Raw genomic sequence first — 15,284 nt, 5'->3', positions numbered from 1 at the left:
AGATGAGAGCTGGCCCGTGGCGTTAGTAGGATGGCGTAATGCCTCTGCCCCCCATTCTCTCTCTGCCAGTCTCTGCCTGGGCAGATGGTCATGTTCCAGCTGAGAGGAGCCCTCAGGCTGACGCTCTACTGGAGCCAAATTAACCACTCTGCACTGCCAGAGGGAGGGAGGGAGGGAGGGAGGGAGGGAGGGAGGGAGGGAGGGAGGGAGGGAGGGAGGGAGGGAGGGAGGGAGGGAGGGAGGGAGGGAGGAAAGGTAAGCGTCAGTGAATGGAGGAAATGAGAGGAAGAGAGAAAAATAATAGTGGAAGACATGGGCAGTGAGAGGTAGAGAGATAAGAAGAATGGTGGAAGACATGGGCAGTGAGAGGTAGATGGGAGAGAGGTAAAAGAATAGTGGAAGACATGGGCAGTGAGAGGTAGAGAGATAAGAAGAATAGTGGAAGACATGGGCAGTGAGAGGTAGAGAGAGAAAAATAATAGTGGAAGACATGGGCAGTGAGAGGTAGAGAGAGAAAATAATAGTGGAAGACATGGGCATAATAGTGGAAGACATGGGCAGTGAGAGGTAGAGAGATAAGAAGAATGGTGGAAGACATGGGCAGTGAGAGGTAGAGAGAGATAAGAAGAATGGTGGAAGACATGGGCAGTGAGAGGTAGAGAGAGATAAGAAGAATGGTGGAAGACATGGGCAGTGAGAGGTAGAGAGAGAAAAAGAATAGTGGAAGACATGGGCAGTGAGAGGTAGAGAGAGAAAAATAATAGTGGAAGACATGGGCAGTGAGAGGTAGAGAGAAAAAGAATAGTGGAAGACATGGGCAGTGAGAGGTAGAGAGAGAAAAATAATAGTGGAAGACATGGGCAGTGAGAGGTAGAGAGATAAGAAGAATGGTGGAAGACATGGGCAGTGAGAGGTAGAGAGAGAAAAATAATAGTGGAAGACATGGGCAGTGAGAGGTAGAGAGAAAAAGAATAGTGGAAGACATGGGCAGTGAGAGGTAGAGAGATAAGAAGAATGGTGGAAGACATGGGCAGTGAGAGGTAGAGAGAGAAAAAGAATAGTGGAAGACATGGGCAGTGAGAGGTAGAGAGAGATAAGAAGAATGGTGGAAGACATGGGCAGTGAGAGGTAGAGAGAGAAAAATAATAGTGGAAGACATGGGCAGTGAGAGGTAGAGAGAGAAAAATAATAGTGGAAGACATGGGCAGTGAGAGGTAGAGAGATAAGAAGAATGGTGGAAGACATGGGCAGTGAGAGGTAGAGAGAGATAAGAAGAATGGTGGAAGACATGGGCAGTGAGAGGTAGAGAGAGAAAAATAATAGTGGAAGACATGGGCAGTGAGAGGTAGAGAGACAAGAAGAATGGTGGAAGACATGGGCAGTGAGAGGTAGAGAGAGAAAAAGAATAGTGGAAGACATGGGCAGTGAGAGGTAGAGAGAGAAAAATAATAGTGGAAGACATGGGCAGTGAGAGGTAGGAGAGAAAAATAATAGTGGAAGACATGGGCAGTGAGAGGTAGAGAGAGAAAAATAATAGTGGAAGACATGGGCAGTGAGAGGTAGAGAGACAAGAAGAATGGTGGAAGACATGGGCAGTGAGAGGTAGAGAGAGAAAAAGAATAGTGGAAGACATGGGCAGTGAGAGGTAGAGAGAGAAAAATAATAGTGGAAGACATGGGCAGTGAGAGGTAGAGAGAGAAAAATAATAGTGGAAGACATGGGCAGTGAGAGGTAGAGAGAGAAAAATAATAGTGGAAGACATGGGCAGTGAGAGGTAGAGAGAGAAAAAGAATAGTGGAAGACATGGGCAGTGAGAGGTAGAGAGAGAAAAATAATAGTGGAAGACATGGGCAGTGAGAGGTAGAGAGAGAAAAATAATAGTGGAAGACATGGGCAGTGAGAGGTAGAGAGATAAGAAGAATGGTGGAAGACATGGGCAGTGAGAGGTAGAGAGATAAGAAGAATGGTGGAAGACATGGGCAGTGAGAGGTAGAGAGAGAAAAAGAATAGTGGAAGACATGGGCAGTGAGAGGTAGAGAGATAAGAAGAATGGTGGAAGACATGGGCAGTGAGAGGTAGAGAGATAAGAAGAATGGTGGAAGACATGGGCAGTGAGAGGTAGAGAGAGAAAAAGAATAGTGGAAGACATGGGCAGTGAGAGGTAGAGAGAGAAAAATAATAGTGGAAGACATGGGCAGTGAGAGGTAGAGAGAGAAAAAGAATAGTGGAAGACATGGGCAGTGAGAGGTAGAGAGAGAAAAATAATAGTGGAAGACATGGGCAGTGAGAGGTAGAGAGAGATAAGAAGAATGGTGGAAGACATGGGCAGTGAGAGGATAAGAAGAATAGTGGAAGACATGGGCAGAAGAAGAATGGTGGAAGACATGGGCAGTGAGAGGTAGAGAGAGAAAAGAATAGTGGAAGACATGGGCAGTGAGAGGTAGAGAGAGATAAGAAGAATGGTGGAAGACATGGGCAGTGAGAGGTAGAGAGAGAAGAAGAATGGTGGAAGACATGGGCAGAATAGAGAGAGATAAGAAGAATGGTGGAAGACATGGGCAGTGAGAGGTAGAGAGATAAGAAGAATAAGAAGAATGGAAGACATGGGCAGTGAGAGGTAGAGAGAGAAAATAATAGTGGAAGACATGGGCAGTGAGAGGTAGAGAGAGAAAAATAATAGTGGAAGACATGGGCAGGTGAAAGAAGTAGAGAGTGGAGAAAAATAAAAAATAAGTGGAAGACATGGGCAGTGAGAGGTAGAGAGAGAAAAATAATAGTGGAAGACATGGGCAGTGAGAGGTAGAGAGAGAAAAAATAATAGTGGAAGACATGGGCAGTGAGAGGTAGAGAGAGAAAAATAATAGTGGAAGACATGGGCAGTGAGAGGTAGAGAGAAAAATAATAGTGGAAGACATGGGCAGTGAGAGGTAGAGAGATAAAATAATAGTGGAAGACATGGGCAGTGAGAGGTAGAGAGAGAAAATAATAGTGGAAGACATGGGCAGTGAGAGGTAGAGAGAGAAAAATAATAGTGGAAGACATGGGCAGTGAGAGGTAGAGAGAGAAAAATAATAGTGGAAGACATGGGCAGTGAAAGGTAGAGAGAGAAAATAATAGTGGAAGACATGGGCAGTGAGAGGTAGAGAGAGAGAGGAAGAGAGAAAAATAATAGTGGAAGACATGGGCAGTGAGAGGTAGAGAGAGAAAAAGAATAGTGGAAGACATGGGCAGTGAGAGGTAGAGAGAGATAAGAAGAATGGTGGAAGACATGGGCAGTGAGAGGTAGGGAGAGAAAAAGAATAGTGGAAGACATGGGCAGTGAGAGGTAGAGAGATAAGAAGAATGGTGGAAGACATGGGCAGTGAGAGGTAGAGAGAGAAAAAGAATAGTGGAAGACATGGGCAGTGAGAGGTAGAGAGAGATAAGAAGAATGGTGGAAGACATGGGCAGTGAGAGGTAGAGAGAGAAAAATAATAGTGGAAGACATGGGCAGTGAGAGGTAGAGAGAGAAAAATAATAGTGGAAGACATGGGCAGTGAGAGGTAGAGAGATAAGAAGAATGGTGGAAGACATGGGCAGTGAGAGGTAGAGAGAGAAAAATAATAGTGGAAGACATGGGCAGTGAGAGGTAGAGAGAGAAAAATAATAGTGGAAGACATGGGCAGTGAGAGGTAGAGAGAGAAAAATAATAGTGGAAGACATGGGCAGTGAGAGGTAGAGAGAGAAAAATAATAGTGGAAGACATGGGCAGTGAGAGGTAGAGAGAGAAAAATAATAGTGGATGACATGGGCAGTGAGAGGTAGAGAGAGAAAAATAATAGTGGAAGACATGGGCAGTGAGAGGTAGAGAGAGAAAAATAATAGTGGAAGACATGGGCAGTGAGAGGTAGGGAGAGAGAGGAAGAATGGTGGAAGACTTGGGCAGTGAGAGGTAGGGAGAGAGAAGAAGAATGGTGGAAGACATGGGCAGTGAGAGGTAGAGAGAGAGAGGAAGAATGGTGGAAGACATGGGCAGTGAGAGGTCGAGAGAGAGGAAGAATGGTGGAAGACATGGGCAGTGAGAGGTAGAGAGAGAAGAAGAATGGTGGAAGACATGGGCAGTGAGAGGTAGAGAGAGAGAGGAAGAATGGTGGAAGACATGGGCAGTGAGAGGTAGAGAGATAAGAAGAATGGTGGAAGACATGGGCAGTGAGAGGTAGAGAGAGAGAGAGGAAGAATGGTGGAAGACATGGGCAGTGAGAGGTAGGGAGAGAGAGGAAGAATGGTGGAAGACATGGGCAGTGAGAGGTAGAGAGAGAGAGGAAGAATGGTGGAAGATATGGGCAGTGAGAGGTAGGGAGAGAGAGGAAGAATGGTGGAAGACATGGGCAGTGAGAGGTAGAGAGAGAGGAAGAATGGTGGAAGACATGGGCAGTGAGAGGTAGGGAGAGAGAGGAAGAATGGTGGAAGACATGGGCAGTGAGAGGTAGAGAGAGATAAGAAGAATGGTGGAAGACATGGGCAGTGAGAGGTAGAGAGAGAGGAAGAATGGTGGAAGACATGGGCAGTGAGAGGTAGAGAGATAAGAAGAATGGTGGAAGACATGGGCAGTGAGAGGTAGAGAGGGATAAGAAGAATGGTGGAAGACATGGGCAGTGAGAGGTAGAGAGATAAGAAGAATGGTGGAAGACATGGGCAGTGAGAGGTAGAGAGAGAAAAATAATAGTGGAAGACATGGGCAGTGAGAGGTAGGGAGAGAGAGGAAGAATGGTGGAAGACATGGGCAGTGAGAGGTAGAGAGAGAGGAAGAATGGTGGAAGACATGGGCAGTGAGAGGTAGGGAGAGAGAGGAAGAATGGTGGAAGACATGGGCAGTGAGAGGTAGGGAGAGAGAAGAAGAAGGGGGTGGTAAAATATACATACAGGAGGAGAGGGCATCGAATGAGCTGGGATTAAACAGCTGCTCTACCTGCATTCGAACTGCCTCCAGTCTGTAATGAGCTGTGGACGGGGGTGGCTGATCAAAGCACAACTGACACGGCCGGGAAGGGAAGGGATAAGGGGGAGAGAGAGATTTAAAATGCTGCTCTACCAGCCAAACAGGTGAGATGAAACCCTGGTCAAAGACTGATCTGCCCTGGCTGTAGAAAACAAGTAAAGCTAGGGATGGAGTGAGGGGATGAGAGGAGTGAGATGGCGATATCTTTCACTTTGAGTTAGCCTAGTATTACCAGACTGATGGCCACTCCTGTATCCGTGTTGCGAATCATTTATGTAAGCTCGTGAGATCAGGCTGGTTGTATGAGGCTAAGTTTGAGCCATAGACATGCAGTGTAAAGTGCAGCTCATTCGCTTAACCAAGTACAGTGTTGCGCTTCAGCAGATATTTCACTGAGTCGAGACATAGGTCTTTATTTGATTAAATAGTGTGACTATACTTCATTTGACTACAGTGGATACATGGTTAACTTTCTGCTGTGTCATGGTGAGACAGTCATCTGAGTGAGTGGGTGTTGAGGCCCGGTGATGGAGGCTGTGGTTAAATAAGCACTGCTGAATAGAAACGTCCACACTTCCACACGTCAGAGCCTCTGGGAGGACGTTGGGTTCCAGTGGCTGCCTGCACCAGCTACAGACTGTTAATTGATTTGGGATGGAGATCTGCCTCGAGTCGCTCTCCTCTGGGGCTCCAGTCTGCAGATAACACCACCTGCATTCCTGGAGCCTCCCATAGGGAGCTGCACTGCCAGATGACATAGATGACCTTCGACCTCGTAGTCTCAGGTGTTTAAGTGTTCCAGATTTGACCTCTCAGTGTCAGCTGTTTAAGTGGTCCAGATTTGACCTCTTAGTGTCAGGTGTTTAAGTGTTCCAGATTTGACCTCTCAGTGTCAGGTGTTTAAGTGGTCCAGATTTGACCTCTTAGTGTCAGGTGTTTAAGTGGTCCAGATTTGACCTCTCAGTCTCAGGTGTTTAAGTGTTCCAGATTTGACTTCTATTGTGCGTACTCTCTCAGAGCTGATTTCTTTATGATGTTTCAATTTAGAGTTAAATAAATAGTGCAGTTGATTTTAATACAGACCCGGCTCACATAAATGGAATGGGAGTAGATTCTGTGTCACGTTGGTATGAATGAATCGGGAGACAGGTGCAGGAATGCGTAATACTTTTTAAAATTATATCCAAATTACGGCGTGCCGTGTAAAGGCACGGGGACAAAGACCAAACAAACACTATACAAAACACAGGGTAGAAACCCAAACAAAAGAGCGAGGAGTACCTCAAATAAATAACACAAGCGCACATGGGACGAGACCCGTAATCATCTGCGCTATCCACAATGGCACGAAAGCCAAAACACACAGCACAGGTACTCAAACGAACCAACAGACATTGTAACAATAATCGATAGGACAATGGTAAACCAAGGACACACGTATACAATTACTAATCACTGGGAATAGGGGCCAGGTGTGCGTGATGAAAGTTCTGGAGGGATCCGTGACATTCTGTAGACTGTGTCAGGAGGTTGATAAATTCCCGGCAAAACCTCTGGGCCCTCTGGGCTTGGTCCACCGCCAAGGGACCAATCCAACCTGCGTAAGATCCTACAAAGGCTGTTGTGAGAGAGAGACTGAAACCTCTGTTACTCTATGTTATCCGGTCTCTCTTATTTGTTTCCTGGTTAGAATTCTAGAGGGAATCCCCAAGGTGTCACCCATTCTATACAGTGAAAAATGAACCGGTGCTAAAAGATTCAAGTCAACAGGTTCCGTGTGTGCGTGTGTGCGTGTGTGTGTGTGTGTGTGTGACTGATCTTAATTCAGAGGCATTGCTGCATACAGCAACCTGCTCCAGGCTCCAAGGCTCCACCAAATCAATCTTGTACACCGAGAGATTTCACGTCACCTTCCTGTCGAATCTCCTTTTGCTCCTTTACACTAAAACAGACCATTACTTCTCGGAGAGGTGGAGACGAAGGGAGTCAGGGAAGATGAAGGTTTTGTGAGGGATAGGAGTTTGGAAGACAGCGCCTTTCTGTTTCGCTGTGGCACTGTCTCCTGGAGACGAAGGGAGTCAGGGAAGATGAAGGTTTTGTGAGGGATAGGAGTTTGGAAGACAGCGCCTTTCTGTTTCGCTGTGGCACTGTCTCCTGATGTCTCCTGGTGTCTCCTGATGTCTCCTGGTGTTTCTGATGTCTCCTGATGTCTCCTGGTGTTTCCTGGTGTTTCTGGTGTCTCCTGGTGTCTCCTGATGTCTCCTGGTGTCTCCTGGTGTTTCCTGGTGTTTCTGATGTCTCATGGTGTTTCCTGGTGTTTCTGATGTCTCCTGGTGTCTCCTGATGTCTCCTGGTGTCTCCTGATGTCGCCTGGTGTCTCCTGATGTATCCTGGTGTCTCCTGATGTCTCCTGGTGTCTCCTGGTGTTTCTGATGTCTCCTGATGTCTTCTGGTGTCTCCTGGTGTCTCCTGATGTCTCCTGGTTTCTCCTGGTATTTCTGATGTCTCCTGGTTTCTCCTGGTATTTCTGATGTCTCCTGGTTTCTCCTGGTATTTCTGATGTCTCCTGGTTTCTCCTGGTATTTCTGATGTCTCCTGGTGTTTCTGATGTCTCCTGGTTTCTCCTGGTATTTCTGGTCTCCTGGTATTTCTGATGTCTCCTGGTGTCTCCTGGTGTTTCTGATGTCTCCTGGTGTTTCTGATGTCTCCTGGTGTTTCTGATGTCTCCTGGTGTCTTCTGGTGTTTCTGATGTCTCCTGGTTTTTCTGATGTCTCCTGGTGTCTTCTGGTGTTTCTGATGTCTCCTGGTGTTTCTGATGTCTTCTGGTGTTTATGATGTATCCTGGTTTCTCCTGGTGTTGCTGATGTCTCCTGGTGTTTCTGATGTCTCCTGGTGTCTCCTGGTGTTTCTGATGTCTCCTGGTGTCTCCTGGTGTTTCTGTCTCCTGGTGTCTCCTGGTGTTTCTGATGTCTCCTGGTGTTTCTGATGTCTCCTGGTTTCTCCTGGTATTTCTGATGTCTCCTGGTGTTTCTGATGTCTCCTGGTTTCTCCTGGTATTTCTGATGTCTCCTGGTTTTTCCTGGTATTTCTGATGTCTTCTGATGTCTCCTGGTGTTTCTGATGTCTCCTGGTGTTTCTGATGACTCCTGGCGTCTCTGATGTCTCCTGGTGTCTCTGGTGTTTCCTGGTGTCTCTGGTGTCTCCTGGTGTTTCTGATGTCTCCTGGTTTCTCCTGGTATTTCTGATGTCTCCTGGTTTCTCCTGGTATTTCTGATGTCTCCTGGTTTCTCCTGGTATTTCTGATGTCTCCTGGTTTCTCCTGGTATTTCTGATGTCTCCTGGTTTCTCCTGGTATTTCTGATGTATCCTGGTGTTTCTCATGTCTCCTGGTTTCTCCTGGTATTTCTGATGTCTCCTGGTTTCTCCTGGTATTTCTGATGTCTCCTGGTTTCTCCTGGTATTTCTGATGTCTCCTGGTTTCTCCTGGTATTTCTGATGTATCCTGGTGTTTCTCATGTCTCCTGGTTTCTCCTGGTATTTCTGATGTCTCCTGGTGTTTCTGATGTCTCCTGGTTTCTCCTGGTATTTCTGGTGTCTCCTGGTATTTCTGATGTCTCCTGGTGTCTCCTGGTGTTTCTGATGTCTCCTGGTGTTTCTGATGTCTCCTGGTGTCTTCTGGTGTTTCTGATGTCTCCTGGTTTTTCTGATGTCTCCTGGTGTCTTCTGGTGTTTCTGATGTCTCCTGGTGTTTCTGATGTCTTCTGGTGTTTCTGATGTCTCCTGGTTTCTCCTGGTGTTGCTGATGTCTCCTGGTGTTTCTAATGTCTCCTGGTGTCTCCTGGTGTTTCTGATGTCTCCTGGTGTCTCCTGGTGTTTCTGATGTCTCCTGGTGTCTCCTGGTGTTTCTGATGTCTCCTGGTGTTTCTGATGTCTCCTGGTTTCTCCTGGTATTTCTGATGTCTCCTGGTTTCTCCTGGTATTTCTGATGTCTCCTGGTGTCTTCTGGTGTTTCTGATGTCTCCTGGTGTCTCCTGGTGTTTCTGATGTCTCCTGGTGTCTTCTGGTGTTTCTGATGTCTCCTGGTTTTTCTGATGTCTCCTGGTGTCTTCTGGTGTTTCTGATGTCTCCTGGTGTTTCTGATGTCTTCTGGTGTTTCTGATGTCTCCTGGTGTCTTCTGGTGTTTCTGATGTCTCCTGGTGTCTCTTGGTGTTTCTGATGTCTCCTGGTGTCTCCTGGTGTTTCTGATGTCTCCTGGTGTTTCTGATGTGTCCTGGTTTCTCCTGGTATTTCTGATGTCTCCTGGTGTTTCTGATGTCTCCTGGTGTTTCTGATGTCTCCTGGTGTCTCCTGGTGTTTCTGGTGTCTCCTGGTGTTTCTGATGTCTCCTGGTTTTTCTGATGTCACCTGGTGTCTTCTGGTGTTTCTGATGTCTCCTGGTGTTTCTGATGTCTTCTGGTGTTTCTGATGTCTCCTGGTGTCTCTTGGTGTTTCTGATGTCTCCTGGTGTCTCCTGGTGTTTCTGATGTCTCCTGGTGTCTCCTGGTGTTTCTGATGTCTCCTGGTGTTTCTGATGTGTCCTGGTTTCTCCTGGTATTTCTGATGTCTCCTGGTGTTTCTGATGTCTCCTGGTGTTTCTGATGTCTCCTGGTGTCTCCTGGTGTTTCTGGTGTCTCCTGGTGTTTCTGATGTCTCCTGGTTTTTCTGATGTCTCCTGGTGTCTTCTGGTGTTTCTGATGTCTCCTGGTGTTTCTGATGTCTTCTGGTGTTTCTGATGTCTCCTGGTTTCTCCTGGTGTTGCTGATGTCTCCTGGTGTTTCTAATGTCTCCTGGTGTCTCCTGGTGTTTCTGATGTCTCCTGGTGTCTCCTGGTGTTTCTGATGTCTCCTGGTGTCTCCTGGTGTTTCTGATGTCTCCTGGTGTTTCTGATGTCTCCTGGTTTCTCCTGGTATTTCTGATGTCTCCTGGGTTCTCCTGGCATTTCTGATGTCTCCTGGTGTCTTCTGGTGTTTCTGATGTCTCCTGGTGTCTCCTGGTGTTTCTGATGTCTCCTGGTGTCTTCTGGTGTTTCTGATGTCTCCTGGTTTTTCTGATGTCTCCTGGTGTCTTCTGGTGTTTCTGATGTCTCCTGGTGTTTCTGATGTCTTCTGGTGTTTCTGATGTCTCCTGGTGTCTTCTGGTGTTTCTGATGTCTCCTGGTGTCTCTTGGTGTTTCTGATGTCTCCTGGTGTCTCCTGGTGTTTCTGATGTCTCCTGGTGTCTCCTGGTGTTTCTGATGTCTCCTGGTGTTTCTGATGTGTCCTGGTTTCTCCTGGTATTTCTGATGTCTCCTGGTGTTTCTGATGTCTCCTGGTGTTTCTGATGTCTCCTGGTGTCTCCTGGTGTTTCTGGTGTCTCCTGGTGTTTCTGATGTCTTCTGGTGTTTCTGATGTCTCCTGGTGTCTCTTGGTGTTTCTGATGTCTCCTGGTGTCTCCTGGTGTTTCTGATGTCTCCTGGTGTCTCCTGGTGTTTCTGATGTCTCCTGGTGTTTCTGATGTGTCCTGGTTTCTCCTGGTATTTCTGATGTCTCCTGGTGTTTCTGATGTCTCCTGGTGTTTCTGATGTATCCTGGTGTCTCCTGGTGTTTCTGGTGTCTCCTGGTGTTTCTGATGTCTCCTGGTTTTTCTGATGTCTCCTGGTGTCTTCTGGTGTTTCTGATGTCTCCTGGTGTTTCTGATGTCTTCTGGTGTTTCTGATGTCTCCTGGTTTCTCCTGGTGTTGCTGATGTCTCCTGGTGTTTCTAATGTCTCCTGGTGTCTCCTGGTGTTTCTGATGTCTCCTGGTGTCTCCTGGTGTTTCTGATGTCTCCTGGTGTTTCTGATGTCTCCTGGTTTCTCCTGGTGTTTCTGATGTCTCCTGGTGTTTCTGATGTCTCCTGGTTTCTCCTGGTATTTCTGATGTCTCCTGGTTTCTCCTGGTATTTCTGATGTCTCCTGGTGTCTTCTGGTGTTTCTGATGTCTCCTGGTGTCTCCTGGTGTTTCTGATGTCTCCTGGTGTCTTCTGGTGTTTCTGATGTCTCCTGGTTTTTCTGATGTCTCCTGGTGTCTTCTGGTGTTTCTGATGTCTCCTGGTGTTTCTGATGTCTTCTGGTGTTTCTGATGTCTCCTGGTGTCTTCTGGTGTTTCTGATGTCTCCTGGTGTCTCTTGGTGTTTCTGATGTCTCCTGGTGTCTCCTGGTGTTTCTGATGTCTCCTGGTGTCTCCTGGTGTTTCTGATGTCTCCTGGTGTTTCTGATGTGTCCTGGTTTCTCCTGGTATTTCTGATGTCTCCTGGTGTTTCTGATGTCTCCTGGTGTTTCTGATGTCTCCTGGTGTCTCCTGGTGTTTCTGGTGTCTCCTGGTGTTTCTGATGTCTCCTGGTTTCTCCTGGTATTTCTGATGTCTCCTGGTTTCTCCTGGTATTTCTGATGTCTCCTGGTTTCTCCTGGTATTTCTGATGTCTCCTGGTTTCTCCTGGTATTTCTGATGTCTCCTGGTTTCTCCTGGTGTTTCTGATGTCTCCTGGTTTCTCCTGGTATTTCTGATGTCTCCTGGTGTTTCTGATGTCTCCTGGTTTCTCCTGGTATTTCTGATGTCTCCTGGTGTTTCTGATGTCTCCTGGTGTCTCCTGGTATTTCTGATGTCTCCTGGTATTTCTGATGTCTCCTGGTTTCTCCTGGTATTTCTGATGTCTCCTGGTGTTTTTGATGTCTCCTGGTGTCTCCTGGTATTTCTGATGTCTCCTGGTGTTTCTGATGTCTCCTGGTTTCTCCTGGTATTTCTGGTGTCTCCTGGTATTTCTGATGTCTCCTGGTGTCTGTCTCCTGGTGTCTCTGATGTCTCCTGGTGTCTCTGATGTCTCCTGGGCTTTGATGAGTTGTGATGAACTAGGACTTCATCAAAGGGAAAGACGGCCACTTTCAATTTGCTTCAATTTTTCTAATTTGAGAGGAGCCACAGCAGCATGGCTCAGTCTATCACCCATCATCCTGTGTGTGTGTGTGTGTGTGTGTGTGTGTGTGTGTGTGTGTGTGTGTGTGTGTGTGTGTGTGTGTGTGTGTGTGTGTGTGTGTGTGTGTGTGTGTGTGTGTGTGTGTGTGTGTGTGTGTGTGTGTGTGTGTGAGTATGCCGAGAGCCGACCGTTTGATCTCTGTAAATGATAAATGCCAGACGCACCCCAATGCTCCGGCCTAAACATAAGCAGGTGTAATTGCACCCCTCATTAAAAAAATGGAGTGAGATAAGGAGGGGGGGGAGAGGCAGCAATATGCAGCAGCAAGCAAATGGATGAAATCTCAAACCCTGTGCTGGGATGTTGTCGAGGCTTAATGTAAAGGGAAACCTCCATTGTAATTGTGGAATAATCCCTCCCTGCCCTTTGTCCTCTTAGAATGAAAATAATGTAATACTTGCGTCTAGTGAGTGTCTCCATCTGTGCTGTAAAAAGTGGTGTTTTATAGTTGTATACCTTTAAGGCTATTTCTGACCACAGTGGCAGAGGCAGTTATGTGTCACATTTTCACATCAATCATTGTTTACTGATGGAGGAGTCATTAAAGGCCCTCTAAGTCTTGAATGCAGCTCAACTGAAGAGGTTGGTGAAACTCTTGGCAACCGTATTGGATTCTCTCACTGTGTTGTTTTATTGTGATGTCATCGCCTCCTTCTGAGAAATGTAATTATGTCGGTCTCTCCGGGGTGCAGACACAGCCAAGTCATAGATCTGAGATTCCCACAGATGGGAAGTGTCCAGCAAATATTCCGGCTTAACTTATTTATTGTAGACAGAGATGGCATTCCAATAGCAGTAATACTGATCTACTGTGTGGCTTTTATCGATCAGGACTGGAAGGCCCTATTGCAGCACTGCCTCAGTCTGCAATAGCAAAATACACTCTTATACATTAGATTCATGACTGTCATAGGCTGCTACACTATCCTTCCTGGATTCTTCTCTCTCTCATTGGCGTCATAATGTTGACGTCTCCGATGGGGGAAACAAGGTCGGTTTGTTTCCTAAATCCAGATGAAATCCTGAGATTAAAGCCTAAAAAAGATCCTGTGATCAGTGGTAATAGCAGCATGCTGTCATTTTAATCACACTACCATACCCTGTCTGTCTCCCAACTGGGTCTGTTCTTTATGGTAAATCTGGCGATGTCTGTGCTCATGATTACATAATAATGGATAGTGAGCACACTAATATTTGACTGTGTACTGGATGAGGTGTCTGGAAAGCATAGTGACAGGCTACAGGTATTTATGACACTGACATGGTGCATGTCTCTGCTGTAGTTGTCATACAGTAAGATCACGGCTTTTCTACAAATATTTTCACACGCAAAAAACATGACAGTTATGCAAAAGAAAATATATGGTTAGCACATCATAAAACAATGACTGTCTCCTCCTAGTTTCAAGGTCTGGGAGGTTTCTCTGAAGGCTGACCCTACAGGCATCATGTAGTCTCCCTGGCATTGCTGTCACTTGTTGTTAGCGATGGTGTAAAAGGGCATTAGAAGTGAGGGGGCTCCATAAAGGAATGCATACCGTGCTGTTTGTGTTGTCCAAGAATAGGTTGTAGTCCCAACAATTTGGACAATTATAACAGTGTCTCTACCCGGCTATTTCCCCCCTTCCTCCCCCTCGGAAAGTCCTAATCAGCCGACCCTGTCGGGGAAAGCCTCATTATGCTTGTCGTGTCACTGGTTTGTAGCCCCTGGCAACGTGATGAAGAGTGAACACCAGATTCTTCAGGTGAGAGAGAGGAGGGGTTCGCTGAACAAGATAATCATAGTGATCACGTTAATACCTAGACATAACATGACTTAACTGGCAGCGTAATGTTCCAGAAATCTCTACACAGACGAGCTGTTACAGTAAGAAATAAGCTGTTAGCTGTCGTTGAGCAAATATTTAGGTTGTTTGTGTTTCGGAAAGTGAATGAGATCCTGACCCTTGACCTTAATACATTTGCGCATCAGTTGTATTCCCCTCAGGCGCTGACAGGACAGAACCATGGCTGGCTGGAGCTGACAATTGTGTGTGTGAGTGTGTGTGTGTGCGTGCATATCTGTGCCTGCGTGCACGTTTGTGCATGTGCCTGCATGTGTGATTGACAGCTAGCCTGATCTCTGCTGTGTTATTCTAGACCTGTGTATTAATCTCTGTCCTGTGTCCCTCTCTGCAGATTGTGGCCTTACGGGAGCAGAATGCCCACATACAGAGGAAGGTGGCGTCAGGGGACGGGTCAGAGGACATGCTGGAGGGCACTGATGTCAGCCAGAAGGTACATAGCAAGGTGGGCGTCCATTGCGTTTACTGTCCTTCTTTTTCTCTGTCAATATCCACAGGTTTTTTGTTGTTGATCATTTATCTCATGTGTTACTATCATTACGTTGACAGGGCTAACACTCAACATTTCAGTTTTCACATCAACGTAAACACGTGGGATATATATACTTTTCAACCACCATTTTCATTGTTTCAACACAGTTGTCCATTCATAGTCTGTGTTATCAGTATCATCGTGGTATCAAGCATGTTATCACTTCACTAGCTCGATAGATACAGGCCTTCAATGTCAGCACAGTGTCTTTGAGCAGCCAGCGAGGCAGTGTGAAGGACACCCACAATCAGGTGATGTGTACTGTCTATGACCCCACCAGATTACATTATACTGGAGCTCCCAAACTTCTGACTACATCTGCATACAAATGGTCTGAGATCAAATGTCCCATAATGCATCCACACTTCCATGATTAGTCAGACCAGAGTGAAGCACAGTACCTTGAGCAGTCAAAGCGTAGAGAATTTCCCAATCCTCTCAGATATCAATACAGCACTTAGAATGCAGAAATCAACAGTGTCTTAGTCTCACAGAGGCTGCTACTGCAGAACAACAAACAGAGACATCAATGACAATTCAATTCTAGCTCTCGTCTCATGGTTTGGATGTGAGCTGAATCTCTAGGCTCGTGGATGAGCTGCACCTCGTGATGGGGACACGTTGTCAGGAGTGTACGATTCAGTTGAGTGGGCGACAGCTGTCTGTGGCCTGTCACTCTACAGAGTAGGGGGGTGGGGGTGAGGGTGGTTGGAAGGTTGAAACTCCCCGTCACACACACCCTCCTTGGGGTTAGTGAGAGGGGAGTCACTCACTGTCACCATGCTGAGGTTTGAAGAGGTAGTCATGGCAGCCTCGTTAAGGTTCCATCCAGAGGGAGTGACACGGATGATCTGCAGGGCTACTCCCTCCCGGGGGGCGGGGCAGAGCCCTCCTCTCTGT

The 15,284-nt window shown here is 46.7% G+C and overlaps 1 protein-coding gene and 1 long non-coding RNA gene across 10 annotated transcripts in view; both read left to right on the top strand.

Annotated features, from left to right (window-relative positions):
- The window catches only part of LOC118379888 (liprin-alpha-2-like), a 392,202-nt gene that overhangs the window by 323,408 nt on the left and 53,510 nt on the right, over window positions 1–15,284 (top strand). The window contains exon 6 of the mRNA XM_052492410.1: window positions 14,187–14,297. Within this exon, the coding sequence (XP_052348370.1) occupies window positions 14,187–14,297 (111 nt within the window). The remainder of the gene's footprint in view (window positions 1–14,186; window positions 14,298–15,284) is intronic.
- On the top strand, window positions 547–4,899 carry LOC127914639 (uncharacterized). 9 transcript variants are annotated; one of them, XR_008089176.1, is made up of 6 exons: window positions 547–786; window positions 1,129–1,474; window positions 1,603–2,161; window positions 2,441–2,485; window positions 3,412–3,542; window positions 3,629–3,918. It is a non-coding gene; the product is annotated as an uncharacterized LOC127914639 (long non-coding RNA). The 9 variants fall into 9 exon arrangements; XR_008089172.1 differs by lacking the exons at window positions 547–786; window positions 2,441–2,485 and adding an exon at window positions 4,642–4,668 and having other exon boundaries at window positions 1,007–1,474; window positions 1,603–1,903; window positions 3,457–3,714; XR_008089173.1 differs by lacking the exons at window positions 547–786; window positions 2,441–2,485 and adding an exon at window positions 4,554–4,580 and having other exon boundaries at window positions 1,007–1,474; window positions 1,603–1,903; window positions 3,457–3,714.

Source organism: Oncorhynchus keta, chromosome 33, assembly GCF_023373465.1.
Source record: "Oncorhynchus keta strain PuntledgeMale-10-30-2019 chromosome 33, Oket_V2, whole genome shotgun sequence".
NCBI classification, from domain to species: Eukaryota; Metazoa; Chordata; class Actinopteri; order Salmoniformes; family Salmonidae; genus Oncorhynchus; species Oncorhynchus keta.
The sequence above is the reverse complement of the archived record's forward strand: the minus strand, read 5'-3'. Positions and strand labels throughout refer to the sequence as shown.